This window comes from Myxocyprinus asiaticus, chromosome 3 (genome assembly GCF_019703515.2).
Source record: "Myxocyprinus asiaticus isolate MX2 ecotype Aquarium Trade chromosome 3, UBuf_Myxa_2, whole genome shotgun sequence".
Lineage (NCBI taxonomy): Eukaryota > Metazoa > Chordata > Actinopteri > Cypriniformes > Catostomidae > Myxocyprinus > Myxocyprinus asiaticus.
Genome location: NC_059346.1, coordinates 49,179,256 through 49,193,840, shown reverse-complemented (window position 1 = coordinate 49,193,840; position 14,585 = coordinate 49,179,256). Strand labels below are relative to the sequence as shown.

The following is a 14,585-nucleotide window of genomic DNA, read 5'->3' as shown; positions in this document are numbered from 1 at the left end:
AGTCTGTGATGATTTGGGGTGCAATGTCATCTGCTGGTGTTGGTCCATTGTGTTTTTTGAAAACCAAAGTCACTTCACCCGTTTACCAAGAAATTTTGGAGCACTTCATGCTTCCTTCTGCTGACCAGCTTTTTAAAGATGCTGATTTCATTTTCCAGCAGGATTTGGCACCTGCCCACACTGCCAAAAGTTGGTTAAATGACCATGGTGTTGGTGTGCTTGACTGGCCAGCAAACTCACCAGACCTGAACCCCATAGAGAATCTATGGGGTATTGTCAAGAGGAAAATGAGAAACAAGATGCAGATGAGCTGAAGGCCACTGTCAAAGAAACCTGGGCTTCCATACCACCTCAGCAGTGCCACAAACTGATCACCTCCATGCCACGCTGAATTGAGGCAGTAATTAAAGCAAAAGGAGCCCCTACCAAGTATTGAGTACATATACAGTAAATGAACATACTTTCCACAAGGCCAACAATTCACTAAAAATGTTTTTTTTTATTGGTCTTATGATGTATTCTAATTTTTTGAGATAGTGAATTGGTGGGTTTTTGTTAAATGTGAGTCAAAATCATCACAATTAAAAGAACCAAAGACTTAAACTACTTCAGTCTGTGTGCATTGAATTTATTTAATACACGAGTTTCACAATTTGAGTTGAATTACTGAAATAAATGAACTTTTCCATGACATTCTAATTTGAGATGCACCTGTATATTTTCTTCCATCCATCCATCTGTCTATCTATCTATCTATGGCTTTTACAGTTACAGTAATGCAAACATTCTGGACGAGCAGTTCCTCATGTTCACCTCTGTGTATTTTACAGGTCGTTATTTACAGAAAAAGAGAAGGAAGCATTGTGAAAAGAAAATCTTGTTCCAGTGGTCATTACCTTATGTGTGTTGTTCCTCTCTTTGATCATCATTCAGTTTGCTTTCTAATCAAATATATTTTCAGTGCTTATGGGAAACAGACATGACTGTAATGTTTATGATATACTAAACTGTATTTTGAGAAATTTAAAAAAGACTCCTCTTCATTAACATTTTCACATTTCTTCGCCCACAATGATGGCCTTTCTCAAAGAGTTTGAAGATTTCACAGGGGATTTTGCAATATTTGTGCAAAAAGGCTTAACCATAAAAATGCCACTTTATTGTGACATCTTTAAAACATAAGAAAGGTTTTCTATTATACAGTCATTACATTACAAATAAACACATCAATAAAATTATCACATTACAATGATGTAACATATCTTTGTTTTTCCTTTACAGTTTTTCTCAATTGCTTTGGCTCATTATTTTAAACGGTCTTAACATTCTCTAAACTGTAAGTACAACTGTTTTATGGGACATCACAACTCTGTTGCATGACTGCAAAATGTAGTAACATACCCAAAACATTTAATTTATGCTTCAAAACCTAGTTATTGTGTCAGTAAATTGGCCAATGCCACCAAAATGAAAAAAAAAAAAAAAAAATCTCGTGTGAGCCGTACTGACCAAAATGTTTAGATGTTTTTTTCACCATAGCAGTCAACCCATGAAATATTTGTTATATACAAATGTAATTTTTGTTCTACTTTTTTGTTGACACTGACTGCTTACTGTACTATACAAGAATGTCAATTTTGTCTAGCTGAATGCTATTATGTATCACACTGAGCTTTTTAGATACCGATTTCAACAGTAGGTATAAGTTTACTGGGAAAGTCAATACTGTACAATACTGTAGTACACAGAAAAAGGATATGCACATTTGTATGTATACAGTAAATGTATTTTTGTAGCAATGTGTTACATGTAAACAGAAAATTCACATTTGCATGTCCACATTTCTTACATGTAAAGTCATATTTAGTCAACAAAACATTGCCACAAAATGACATAAACAAAAACAAAAAACAAAAAACAGCAACAATGAAAAAACCTGCGGTAGTTCTGTAAAAAACAATAAATTGTACCTCCTCGCAGTACATAACACAACAAGTTCCCATCTTCTTGGTTGACATCCTGTCGCTCTTGTTGGCCAGAGATTTAGCAGACATCACAAACATTCCATGTCATAGATATCTATGGAATCTGCATGTGCTGTATGTCTGACAGATTTTGATAATTGAATGGATCATTTTGCATGTAATGGCTCACACGATGAAAGAATGTTTAGAAGTTGTGAAGATTATGACAATTTCACTGAGAATCAAGTCATCAGTTTTGATCAGCAAGCCATGTGCTTTTAGTTATTGTGCAAATTGTAGACAATTGTACTCTTACTCTTTTGCACACATGTGCCAAAACACGTTAAATTTGCTTAAATGAATAAGAAATTCAAATCTGGTGTGAACAAGAAAATAATTGTTCAGAGATTTGAGCTTATTGTTTTGAAAAAATAAAATAAAATAAAATAAAAAAAAATCTAATTTGAGAATTGAGCCAAAGCTTGAGAAAAACTATAATACATCACAGACATCAAATTGTCTTATCACTTTCATTTAGAACTGTGTGCTAATTCCAACTATTTTTTTTATTTTTTTTATTTATTTTTTTATTTTTTTATTTTTAATCATTTTTTAACTAGTGTTATAACTGCAGCTTTCTATGTGCCATGCATGCAAGACAAGTCAACTACAAGTAAATAAGAATGGGAAATACCCTACAGCTATTCCTGAATTATACGTTTTTGTTAAATAGGTTAATAGTTCAATCCTTGCACTACCACAAGGTGTTACCACATATACAAAATAAAAACAAAATCTTTGGCTCTGACTCATTATTCAAGTACATCAAATGTGGAAGGAGTGAAGAATCTTGTGAAAGTCATGTGGTATGATTTGTTAGAGATTTCTTCACCCACACTCACTAGATATAGCCTACTCCCATATGTAAACACACCCACACAACTACAGTAAGTTTATTTTGGGTTGAAGTCTGTGATATTTATCCTTCTATGTGTTTCATTCATAATACAATACCAGCAACAGAACCGCAACCGTTTGTACCAGACAATTTGTGGGTTTTTTTTAATCTTCCCATTTTTAAAGTGATAGTTCACCCAAAAATAAAAAAATCAGTCATTGTTCACTCACCCCTGTGTTGTTATAACCATATATGACTTTCTTTTTCTAAACACAAAGGGAGAAATTGTGAAAAAGAATTGTTCTCAGTGATGTCATACAATGGCAGTTTATGGTGACCACCTCTTCAAGCTTCAAAAGAACGCAAAAGTGTAATTCAGAAGTCTAATAAATTATTCCATGAGACTCACGATTGTTATGAAAGCATACATAAGATTTGGTGAGAAACAAACTGAAATCTAATGTATTATTTAGTGAAAATGTTCACTGATCGTTGATCTCCTGTGATAGGGAACGAGAGCACAGAACTTACTAAACATGTCTGAAGAGTTTGTAGTCAAAGAATTGATACATTTTTACACCCATCCTTATTTTATTTTTTTTTACATTTTTAGACCGGTGCCAGTTCACAGTGGATGGAGTTACACGTACAACGCTGAAAACAGAAAACAAGCGAATGATAGAATGTACCGTCACTCATCACTGCTGCTTAGGACAAAAACTCTGATTACCATACACTAAAAAAATGACTAGTAAGATTTACTAAATTTTTAGTTCTCAAGTTTTTGCAAAATAAATGGATGGTTTTTGCACACAATTTTTCAAAATAAAATCGACTTAACTTTATGACATACTATTGATTAAAGTGAGTGAGTACATTTAACATAAACATTTGAATAAACTTAATAACTATGAAATATGATATACATGGTGTTTGAATAAACAGTACTGGCAATAAGAACATGAAACAAAACATGCAGACCTCAACACTTGGTACACAAAACACCACGACGGTGACAATCAACAGATCATATTTTGATCAAGAACGGGTAATTTTGAGTAGAAAATTTAAGAACTTAAGGCTGAACAAAACAAAAAGTTACCAAATATAACAACAAAACTAACAATAAAAATGATGTAAATAAACTTTCAAACAGTGAAACCATGCAATCTCATTAATTATTCAAGCCCAGTGCTTGCTGGGAACACCAGCTTTGAAAAGTTAGGTAAAAATTACTTATTATAATTACCAGTGAAATTTACTCAAATTATCAAATAAATATGAAAAGTTTTTCTACTTCAGGATTAATACATGATGACACATTGAAAAAATAGCAAACAATCATAAATATATTTACATATTAGCTAGAGTATTCATTTTTACATATTTGAATCAAGAATTTACTTCATATTTTCAAGTTCATGCTTAGACTAACTTCTTCAATGTAGAAAGTACTTACCCTTTTCTGCTATATTTACTAAACCACAAAATATTTTTTTCAGTGTAGAAAATATACCTTTTATCACATGTCGTTTGCCGTCAGGTTAGGACACCGTGTGACTGCGGCTGCCTGTGGCCTCCTCTATGTTTCTGTTTCATTCCCGAGTACACCGTAAAAAAAATAAAATAAGGCTGGACATAGAAATGCATCAATTCTTCGACTACAAACTCTTCAGACATGTTTAGTAAGTTCTGTTCTCTGTTTTGTGTAGCTGTGTTGGGTTCTGTTGTCGCTATGGAGGACCTGTTTTTAGATAAACAAAACATGTTTTCACACGAACACCCCAACTTCATGAGCTGCTCTCGTGCCCTAGCATGAATGCGCACAGGAGATCAACGGTCAGTGAACATTTTCACTAAATAATACATTAGATTTCAGTTTGTTTCTCACGAAATCTTATCATATGCTTTCATAACAATCGTGAGTCTCATGTAATAATTTGTTAGACTTCTGAATTATACTTTTGCGTTCTTTTGAAGCTTGAAGAGGTGGTCACCATAAACTGCCACTGAATGACATCACTGAGCACAAATAAGCGATAAACATTTTATATGTCACTGAGGAACTGGCTATTGTTAGTCAAAATGATATTACAAAAGACAAACAGGATGTAAATGTGAATATTCCCAAGAAAACATTGTTTGAAACATTTCAATTAGAGTGATATTTTTTTAATAAACTAATTTTAATTTTTTTATATAAGCTTTCCAAGTGTGTTGATAATGCATAGCACCCAGGGACAAAAAAAACGTGTTGAAAATTGGCGGACAGGTGGTTAATTCATTAAGCGATGAGCTGTTTCCTCACACAAAAGTAGTTTATTCAGCATACTGAAGCGTCTCCTCCATAGACATCCATATAAATAAACGGCCTCTTGTCTTCTCGCCAGTGTTACTGCCCATAGGTATGCATTTTGTTGCTAACCTTGTAGGTTCTCTTGGTAGAAGGGCTCTGGTACTTCATATTATGATCTACGGCTCATCACAGCCCTCCAGCGGTCTTTACTCAACCAACACTACTGTTCAGATTAGGCATTTTCCCTGTTGTGTAATGCGCATGCGCATGCGCAGTGCATCGTGAGCTCATTAGCAGCAGTGCTGCTGGTTTTCAAACAGGATGAACGCGCCACCAGCATTCGAGTCGTTTTTGTTGTTTGAGGGAGAGAAAAAGTAAGCGCAGTGCATCGTGATCTTTACTATTAAGTGACACAAACTGATAGCTGGCTATAATAAAATAAAAGCTCATTGTGAACACAGTAGGCTTTCTTGCAAAGTGTTTAGCTTTCTGGCTAACGACAGGTACTACGATTTAGCAGTCCGTGTTAATGCACTACAATGTAAACATTTGACTGGGTTTTTTTTTTTACTTTTACATTGATATATGGATGGTAGACTGTAGAAGACTGCACCTTTATTTCACTGTATAGTGAAGGTTTGCGTACATTAAAGAGTGCCATGGTACTACTACTACTGACAAAGAGAAAATGAAATATCACATCTGACAGTGGGGGAAGAATTGGCCACGGTCAGTTTGACGGTTGTCAATATAAGTTTGATTAATATTCATGTTAAACTTCCTTTTACAGGATCACAATAGTTAAGGACACCAAAGTGCCCAATGCATGTCTGTTCACACTGAATAAGGAGGACCACACGCTGGGGAACATCATTCGGTCGTAAGCACACAAGTCTTGATCCACCATTCATATTTCAATCATTGTTCTCATTGTGCCATTATGTTGGTAGCTTATGTGTAGTAACCCTATGACACTTTCTTTATCTTTCAGACAACTGCTGAAGGACCCTCAGGTGCTGTTTGCTGGATATAAAGTTCCCCACCCTCTGGAGCACAAGATTGTGATCCGTGTTCAGACAACACCAGACTACAGTCCGCAGGAAGCCTTTACTAATGCAATCACTGATCTGATCAGTGAGCTTTCCCTGCTAGAGGAGCGGTTTAGGGTATGTGGCATGTGCATGGCAGTCTGTTTTAATTCATTAGACGCTTTTCCACTATTGGGCCAGGGCGAGCCAGAGCTATCAGCTGCTCAGCCAGGGGCAATAGCCTCGAGCCACAAGACCAAAATCGATCTGCATTCCCACCATCGAGCCAATAGCCCCGCAATGTTGCCCTAAAACCCACCCTTTATTCACCGCCCTGGTGCCAGCGTCACACACCCTGCCCATTTCACAAGCAAGAGGGAACTCAAGCTGAAGTATCAGACTCTGGAGACTAAATAGCCCTTGAAATTAACACTGATTTGTACGGTCCGCAAATGATTTTACTTTTCCCCGAATCTGTTCTGTTGTGCACTGGATACACAACCTGGCAAGTTCCGTAAAAATACATTTAATCACGTCTTCGTTTACGCAGATGCTGTCGATCTGACTCATTTTAATGAGCGAAATTCCGCCTTTGACATTGAACCCACCTCAATCCCCAGTTGGTCTTCTTTGGCTCAAGGGTAATCGCGGTCTAGGGTGCTTGGCCGTTGGCCCACAGGAGACACAATGAAGCCCCGGGAGTGACGGTGGGAACACAACTGGCCCTGGAACACACTAGCACGCCCTCATTTTGTCCAATAGTGGAAACACGGCTAATGAGTGGTGATGTGATTTAAATTACAGTATTGTTTATTAGTTGTTTGTTCTTAACCCTAAGTGTTAAACATAAATGAGTAATTCATCCTGCACCATTTGCCACAAATGTGAATGATCGTTGGGCTTGTTGAGAACAGCTGTACTATTACAAGTAAGAGGAAAAATCCTACAGTTTTACTTTTTTTTTTTTTTTTTGGGGGGGGGGGGATTTTTCCCCTTTTTCTCCCAATTTGGAATGGTGTGGAGTGGTCGCATAGTGATTCCCCTCAGTCCGGGTGGCGGAGGACAAATCCCAGTTGCCTCCGCGTCTGAGACAGTCAACCCGCGCATCTTATCACGTGGCTTGTTGAGCGCGTTGCCACGGAGACATAGCTTCACGCCATCCACCGCGGCAACCACGCTCAATTCACCATGCGCCCCACCGAGAACAAACCACATTATAGCAACCACGAGGAGGTTACCCCATGTGACTCTACCCTCCCTAGCAACCGGGCCAATTTGGTTGCTTAGGAGACCTGGCTGGAGTCACTCAGCACGCCCTGGGATTCGAACTAGCGAACTCCAGGGGTGGTAGCCAGCGTATTTTACCACTGAGCTACCCAGGCCCCTTCCTATAGTTTTACATTGAAGGAAGGACAAATGCCATGTCTAGGGACCAGAATATCATTGAGATTTAGGGGTGGGCTCTTTAGACTAAGTCCAGTAAGCAATCACTAAGAACACCCAAACAACATGCTATAAATTGTCTGGAACACCTTAGCAACACCCTGGTATCGTGGTACAGAGTTCTGCACAGGCGAGCACTACTCACATTTTCTTTAGAAATTGTAAACATTTTGTTGGAATATTATTGTCGCCTTTGTTTTCATGAAGTCTGTATTGTGCGTTTAGAAATTGATTTGATGTTTTCTTGATTTTAGGTTGCCATCAAAGACAAGCAGGAGGGAATAGAATGAAGAACCGTTACAGTCTACAACTAATTCCCAATGGACTGAATTGCCACACTTAAAGTGGGTTCTTACAATGCGTTACGGTGTTTCGATAATCCCATTTATTTATTTTCCTCAAATATTAAGAGGGTGACTGACAAGCTGTCATTTAAATAATCAGAGACCTTCAACAGTCTGTAACCAGATTGAGGTTAAGAACTTTGAAGTTCGTCTTTCAGGATTGTTTTTCTAACTAAACATGCTGATATAATGAAATTCTTAAATTTGAACATTCTTTGAAAATATTTAATTGCACAGTAAATTCATGTATAAGAGAATTGTGTGTTTTTTGTGGTCTCATTCATTTGTGATGTACTTTGTTTTTTTCCATTAATAAATGTCCTTTTTTTTTTTTTTTAAGAAATAGTATAACGTTGTTTGATTTATGTGAGTCTTAACCATGGAGCTATAAAATACTTGGAGAGAGCGATCATCCCCGTTCATCTCTATGATTGCTCAGCTTGCAAAGGGTTCCCAGGAGCGTCACCGGATGACGATGTGCTATAATGTAATGAAATAATTTAAATGGTTCTTGGAATTTTTTGGTATTTCGTCATAAAACACGGCTACTTTTGAATGGCTGTCTATGGAGAAATATGCTTTTTGTCATCGGGTGGTGTAGTTACAGCATCTACCATCTTTATTGTGTAAATTGGGATGGAAATCAAGATTGGGAACTATTTTAGCCTCAAGTAGTTGTTTCTAAGGGGACACATTAAAGGGATGCACAAATGCGGCTTGATGGCTACTGGACAGAGGCAGCGTTTTGATTGTGGTTGTAAGGGAATACGAACTTGCCTGAGATGCGAGCAAGAGCAGTCTAAGCAAAATATACTGCATAAGAATGAGCTGGTAAGTAAACAATACATTTTAAAAAGCGACAGACTTAAACGCTTAATCTCACAACGAGTTCAGTTGTGTTCTGGTGTCTGATTTTGCTTAAAATCCTTACATTTGTGATTTTAAAGGTGCACTTCCTATTTTTATTATTATTATTATTATTGTTTTTCACTATTTAAAAAGTTTTACTCAAGAAATAAATTGTAATTTTGAAACAAATATATAAAATCATTATCATTCATATGACTGGAGTCTTCATTTCATATCAGTAACCTTATAAAAAGCTGTTTTATTCTACATGGAGAAGGTCCACACATGGGGGCTGCCATGTTAGGATCACATGATCAGCCGAATACTACTCGTCCTGTTATTTGACACTTTTACTCTAAATTGATGCTGGTTGACTATAAATAGTGAATTTCTATTATGGCATCTGTACCTAAAACTATTTTTTAAATGATGCTACACCCTTGGTGTCCACGATGACATATTAAAAAATATATATATAATAATTACTGAGTGCACCTTTACAATACACCTGTTAATCTGTAAATATATTACATTGAGCACTTTTCCCAAATGTTCTTATACAGATACATTATGATTTCACTTATGATCCCGTGTCAAAGTCAGCAGTCCGAGAGGACAGAGGTGTTCGACAGTCCTTTGCGTTTCCTGGAGTGTTTTTGTGGGAGGATTTTGTCTCGGAAGATGAAGAGAAAGAGTTGGTCGCAAGAATGGACGAAAATGTCTGGAACGAGTCTCAATCAGGCCGGCGGAAACAGGTGTTTTAAGAATCCCTTTGCAATGTATCAGTTGTCTACATTTCTGCATTTCTTTCTTTTTCTTTATACATTTCTTTCTCTGTGTTTCTCTTTCTTTCCATTTTATATGTTGTTTACAAGTATGAATATGTACAGCTATTGTTTATTTTGCAATTGTGAAAGGTAAACAGCTTTCTATAGGTAGTGCCAAAAAAAAAAAAAAAAAAAAAAAAAATTGACCTTTATACAGCATAAATATTTACATAAATGTGTATATTTTAGGTTATGTAATTGGTCACAATTGTTTGTTTGTTTAAAAAAATAAAAATAAAATGTATCCCCGTTTCTCCCAATTTGGAATGCCCAATTCCCACTATTTAGTAGGTCCATATGGTGGCGTGGAGACTCACAGCATGTGGAGGCTCATGCTATTCTCCCCGATCCACGCACAACTTACCACACGCCCCATTGAGAGCGAGAACACCTAATCGCGGCCACTAGGAGGTTACCCCATGTGACTCTACCCTCCCTAGCAACCAGGCCAATTTGGTTGCTTAGGAGACCTGGCTGGAGTCACTCAGCACGCCCTGGATTCGAACTCGCAACTCCAGGGGTGGTAGTCAGCGTCAATACTCGCTGAGCTACCCAGGCCCCCTACTGGTCACAATGTTAACATTTATTGCATTTTGCAGTTCAATTAAATGCATTTGCAGTGTGATTTTAATTTTTAAAAGTACAAATATTGCATGTAGTCTCAATATGACGTCATAAAAGCTGCATGTATAATAATTATACAAAATGTATGTTTTAGATAAAGTATAGCATAACAGACTTAAGGAAACTGCTTTTACTGCTTGACATGTCAACTTTGAGTTTTTGCTGTCATAGTAACATCCAACTGAATATATATTTTTCCTTTATCTGAAGGACTTTGGGCCAAAGGTGAACTTCAAAAAACAGCGGGTCCGTGTGGGGGACTTCACTGGCCTCCCTGCGATCAGCAGTTACCTGGTTAATAGGATGACGCAGGCACCTTTATTGGCCTCCTTCAAACCAGTAGAACAGTGCAACTTGGACTATGATCCATTGAGGGGCTCTGCAATTGACCCTCACTTAGATGACAGCTGGTTATGGGGAGAGCATTTGGTAACCATCAACCTGCTCTCTAACACTGTCTTCACAATGAGTTTGGATAGAGGATGGGGAGACATGGACAAAGGGGAGGTGAGAGTGGCAGTGCATCTACCGCGGAGATGTTTGGTTGTACTTTATGGAGAGGCACGGCTTCGATGGAAACATGCCATTCACAGAAAAGACATTCACAGCCGCAGAGTGTGCAGCACCTTCAGAGAGCTGTCTGCTGTGTTTCTACAGGGAGGGGTACAGGAAAAGCTGGGATCTGAGTTGTTAGATATTGCACTGAGCTTCAAGGGTGTACCACTGTAAGCCATCTCTGCCTATTTATGTCCAAAGTGAAATGTATGTTCAATTTTCTTAACACACAACTGTAAAGTGATGATTTTTAATTCTAATTTAAATAAACACTATTAACATTGTACTAAAATAAGTTGGAGTTTTGAGTGCTATCATTTAATTCAAGAGGCCTTTTAAACGATTAATCAAAACTATATTTAAAAAAAATTTGTTCTGTGCATTTTACATTAAAACAAAATATTTCACATTTTAGAAATATTTTGTTTCGGTTTAAATTTGTGTGCTTGAAATATGACCTTGAAATACCTGCTGAATGCCACTCTCAATATGGCAGAACTGAGTTGATGCCACAACCAAATAAAGCACAACAGAAGTAAAAATCCAGTTTATTTTTTTTTCCATAGACTATTTGATTTTCAATGATAACTTATAAAATTTTAAAGACAGATCTACCATGAGCTCCGAGGTTGTTCACTGATGATATATTCTTCCATTGAAGCCACCTGTATGCGTTACTTCAGCTTCATTTAAAAATTGTGTTGGATAGCGGAATTCATGGTAAACAGCTATACAACCCATAGTCCAGCAGAGAAAAATCCACCAATCCGAGAACTTTGGCCAACAAAGCCCTCAAAATGAGCCCAGGAGTGACTACACACTCCCATGACGCACTGTGAATGATGCAATTGAGTCAGTCTCCCAACACCCTCAAACTACATATAAACTTAGCAAAAAAAGAAACATCCCTTTTTCAGGACACTGTATTTTAAAGATAATTTTGTAAAAATCCAAATAACTTTTCAGATCTTTATTGTAAAAGGTTTAAACAATGTTTTCCATGCTTGTTCAATGAACCATAAACAATTAATGAACATGCAGCTGTGGAACGGTCGTTAGGACACTAACAGCTTACAGACGGTAGGCAATTAAGGTCACAGTTATAAAAACTTAGGACACTAAAGAGACCTTTCTACTGACTCTGAAAAACACCAAAAGAAAGATGCCCAGGGTCCCTGCTCATCTGCGTGAACGTGCCTTAGGCATGCTGCATGGAGGACTGCAGATGTGGCCAGGGCAATAAATTGCAATGTCCGTACTGTGAGACGCCTAAGACAGTGCTACAGGGAGACAGGAAGGACAGCTGATCGTCCTCGCAGTGGCAGAACACGTGTAACAATACCTGCACAGGATTGGTACATCCGAATATCACACCTGCGGGACAGGTACAGGATGGCAACAATACTGCCCGAGTTACACCAGGAACACACAATCCCCCAATCACTGCTCAGACTGTCCGCAATAGGCTGAGAGAGGCTGGACTGAGGGCTTGTAGGCCTGTTGTAAGGCAGGTCCTTACCAGACATCACCGGCAACAACGTCACCTATGGGCACAAACCCACCCTCACTAGACCAGACAGGACTGGCAAAAAGTGCTCTTCACTGACGAGTCGCGGTTTTGTCTCACCAGGGGTGATGGTCGGACTCACGTTTATCGTCGAAGGAATGAGCGTTACACCGAGGCCTGTACTCTGGAGCGGGATCGATTTGGAGGTGGAAGGTCCATCATGGTCTGGGGTGGTGTGTCACAGCATCATTGGACTGAGCTTGTTGTCATTGCAGGCAATCTCAATGCTGTGCGTTACAGGGAAAACATCCTCCTCCCTCATGTGGTACCCTTTCTGCAGGCTCATCCTGACATGACCCTCCAGCATGACAATGCCACCAGCCATACTGCTCGTTCTGTACGTGATTTCCTGCAAGACAGGAATGTCAGTGTTCTGCCATGGCCAGCGAAGAGCCCGGATCTCAATCCCATTGAGCACGTCTGGGACCTTTTGGATCGTCCGGGAACTTGCAAGTGCCTTGGTGGAGTCCATGAGGAGGAGATGCACTGCAGTACTTAATGCAGCTGGTGGCTACACCAGATACTGACTGTTACTTTTGTACCCCCCCCCCTTTGTTCAGGGACACATTATTCCATTTCTGTTAGTCACACGTCTGTGAAGCTTGTTCAGTTTATGTCTTAGTTGTTGAAACTTTGTTCATACAAATATTTACACATGTTAAGTTTGCTGAAAATAAAAGCAGTTGAAAGTGAGAGGATGTTTCTTTTTTTTTGCTGAGTTTATTTGTACAAATCAATATATTTTGCAATAAACCTAAAATATATTGTTTCTGTACTTATAATCAACAACCTAAAAGCTCTAGTTTTATATATTTTTTTTTTTTGTGTCATTCGCAATGCTTCATGGGATTGTAGTTTGTGTCCTCGTGAAATACAGTAAGTACACAGTCTTGTACCCAGTGATGGCAGTAGCTACAAATAGCAAAGCTATTAGCTTAACTAAATTTTTGAGTAGGGAGACGGTAGCATCACTAGTTTTTAAATCAAGTAGCTTTTCAGTAGCGATGCTATATTTTGACTAGGTAGCGGCGTAGTGTTCAGAAAAGCTATACCGCTACATCATGCCTTGTACCTAGTGTTTACTATCGGCAGTTTTGAATCAAAACTAAAGATGTCCGATCACAAATTAATCGCTCATCTGAGTCAGTTCTTTACAATTAATTGGTCACACGTGGTAGGAAAGCAGACTGAATCAGTTCACGATTCAATCTGAATGCCTCGGAAAGCTTGCTGAATCATTTGTGCACGCTCTCACTTGTCAACAAGCTCACGGAATATTTTATAACACGGAAAATAAAGATACCGCAGGATGCAGTGGATCCACAATCAATAGAAACCAAATCTACAAATACATCCTATCGTTTGTCAGTGATGAAGAAAGTCTTTATTAAGTTCAGTACGTGTGCTGTAAATGACTTCTGCAGGTAAAGACATTTTCCAACCAAAAGAGAATCAAAACACGTATTAGCCTACATGAAAACACATAAAAAGGTACCATGACATTACCATGTTTTTTGGACTTGTACCATTACCTGGACGCACCATGTTAATACAGTGGTATTTGAATGTGGTAATCATATATCAAATTGCCATGGTAGTAACATGGTATTTTTTTTATTACCTTGAAGCACCATGTAAATACAATAGTATATGAATATGGTAATCATATATCAATTTACCATGGTGTTACAATCTGATACCATCAGAAATCACATTGTTGTTGCCCAGATGTGCTTCTCCTGATTGTATAAGTAGGCCTGCTGGCCTCCTGATTGTATAAGTAGCATGTCTAAATATGAATTTACATTTTTTTTACATGTACCTACTTGTATACTGTATTGCACTAAACTGTAATATATTGTACCAAGGCTTTGAAAACATCACGTGAATAAATCTTTGAGGTGTTTTGTCTATGACCGTATGCTCTGTGCATCTGTGGTAGGAAAAGTAGCTTAAATGTAGCAAGCTACTTTTGGCGTGTAGCTTGTAGTGTAACTTGCTACTTTCTCTTAAGTGTAGCTTTTAGCTTAGCTTAACTATTTTTTCTGATGAGTAGTTAGTAGCTTAGCTAGCTAATTTTTTTGAGTAGCTTGCCCAACACTGCTTGCACCTTCGTCTTTTTGTCGAATTTTCAAATACTTTTTTGTCTCAACAAAGTGTGTGATGTTGAGACTCAACTCGATGTTGGTT

At 38.0% G+C, this 14,585-nt stretch overlaps 2 protein-coding genes across 3 annotated transcripts; both read left to right on the top strand.

The window, feature by feature from the left end:
- The first annotated feature begins 5,438 nt into the window (after positions 1-5,438).
- On the top strand, positions 5,439-9,033 carry LOC127421554 (DNA-directed RNA polymerase II subunit RPB11-a). The gene is made up of 4 exons (XM_051664681.1): positions 5,439-5,532; positions 5,949-6,038; positions 6,150-6,324; positions 7,884-9,033. Exons 1-4 carry the CDS (start codon positions 5,480-5,482, stop codon positions 7,917-7,919), a joined length of 354 nt encoding a protein of 117 aa, XP_051520641.1. The 5' UTR covers positions 5,439-5,479; the 3' UTR covers positions 7,920-9,033.
- LOC127421478 (alpha-ketoglutarate-dependent dioxygenase alkB homolog 4-like) lies at positions 8,673-11,105 on the top strand. Of its 2 annotated transcripts, none has more exons than XM_051664552.1 (3): positions 8,673-8,804; positions 9,386-9,577; positions 10,484-11,090. In XM_051664552.1, exons 1-3 carry the CDS (start codon positions 8,676-8,678, stop codon positions 11,000-11,002), a joined length of 840 nt encoding a protein of 279 aa, XP_051520512.1. In that variant the 5' UTR covers positions 8,673-8,675; the 3' UTR covers positions 11,003-11,090. The 2 variants fall into 2 exon arrangements, with proteins under 2 accessions (XP_051520512.1, XP_051520522.1); XM_051664562.1 differs by having other exon boundaries at positions 8,676-8,804; positions 9,422-9,577; positions 10,484-11,105.
- Positions 11,106-14,585: the final 3,480 nt, after the last annotated feature.

What these genes read in the sequence shown, in the direction of transcription:
- LOC127421554 (XM_051664681.1), top strand. Translation starts at nt 5,480, where the DNA reads ATGAACGCGCCACCAGCATTCGAGTCGTTTTTGTTGTTTGAGGGAGAG. An exon ending in TTGTTTGAGGGAGAGAAAAA is followed by an intron (nt 5,533 to 5,948) that starts GTAAGCGCAGTG and finishes TTCCTTTTACAG; the next exon opens with GATCACAATAGTTAAGGACA. An exon ending in CTGGGGAACATCATTCGGTC is followed by an intron (nt 6,039 to 6,149) that starts GTAAGCACACAA and finishes TTTATCTTTCAG; the next exon opens with ACAACTGCTGAAGGACCCTC.
- LOC127421478 (XM_051664552.1), top strand. Translation starts at nt 8,676, where the DNA reads ATGCACAAATGCGGCTTGATGGCTACTGGACAGAGGCAGCGTTTTGAT. An exon ending in TACTGCATAAGAATGAGCTG is followed by an intron (nt 8,805 to 9,385) that starts GTAAGTAAACAA and finishes GTTCTTATACAG; the next exon opens with ATACATTATGATTTCACTTA. An exon ending in AATCAGGCCGGCGGAAACAG is followed by an intron (nt 9,578 to 10,483) that starts GTGTTTTAAGAA and finishes CTTTATCTGAAG; the next exon opens with GACTTTGGGCCAAAGGTGAA.